Raw genomic sequence first — 675 nt, 5'->3', positions numbered from 1 at the left:
TTGATGGTGAAATTGATGACTCAACTGTGGGGGTCCCAAAGGAGAAAAGGCAGATTTTGGAAGCATATTTGTTGCATCGTCTAAATTTTGATTTCTGTTTTGATCGCTGTATACCATTATTTCGAGTGCTTGAAGTACGTCGCCTAAAATTATTTTCATCGCCATTTTTTTTTTTTTTTGTTTTAAATGAAATAAATTTTTTTATTTGTAGAAATTGTTTTTACCTTTACACCTTTGAAGTACGGCTTCGATATCGCTTCTTCTTTTATTAGGAAAAGCTCTTATTAAAATATCAACCGGAGATCTTTGCTGTTGCTGTTGTTGTTGCTGATGATAATGATGTTGTTGAAAATTTTGATACTGTTGATTATATGGTGGCATGTATGATAATGCTGTTGACGAAACCGGTCTAGACGAATATTTTTTAGGTAAAGAAAGATTTTCCGGAAGTGGAGATGTTCTATCCGAATCTCCAACTGCGGTAATAAATGTTACCAAATAATAATAATAATTATAAATGACAATGTAATGATTGTAATTATGTAATATTTCTCACCTTCGTCTACGTCGTCCTTTTCCACAGAACGCCTTGCCGTGTTGTCTGGAGAAGAAGCTGCACTAGACGTTGTCAGTGGCAAGGGCATGGGCGTGACTGGAGTCATGGCGTGAACTCCT

At 35.9% G+C, this 675-nt stretch overlaps 1 protein-coding gene across 1 annotated transcript in view; it reads right to left on the bottom strand.

Moving 5' to 3' along the window:
- Phum_PHUM159240 (uncharacterized protein) overlaps positions 1–662 on the bottom strand; it is a gene marked incomplete at both ends in the record, with an annotated part of 866 nt that extends 204 nt beyond the window's left edge. The window contains 3 exons of the mRNA XM_002424851.1: positions 1–143; positions 225–476; positions 557–662. The exon at positions 1–143 is cut by the window's left edge and continues 5 nt beyond it. Of these exons, the coding sequence (XP_002424896.1) occupies positions 1–143; positions 225–476; positions 557–662 (501 nt within the window). The remainder of the gene's footprint in view (positions 144–224; positions 477–556) is intronic.
- Positions 663–675: the final 13 nt, after the last annotated feature.

Source organism: Pediculus humanus, genomic scaffold, assembly GCF_000006295.1.
Source record: "Pediculus humanus corporis 1103172107503 genomic scaffold, whole genome shotgun sequence".
Taxonomy (NCBI): domain Eukaryota; kingdom Metazoa; phylum Arthropoda; class Insecta; order Psocodea; family Pediculidae; genus Pediculus; species Pediculus humanus.
Note: the sequence above shows the minus strand (reverse complement) of the source record. Positions and strands in the feature narration are given on the sequence as shown.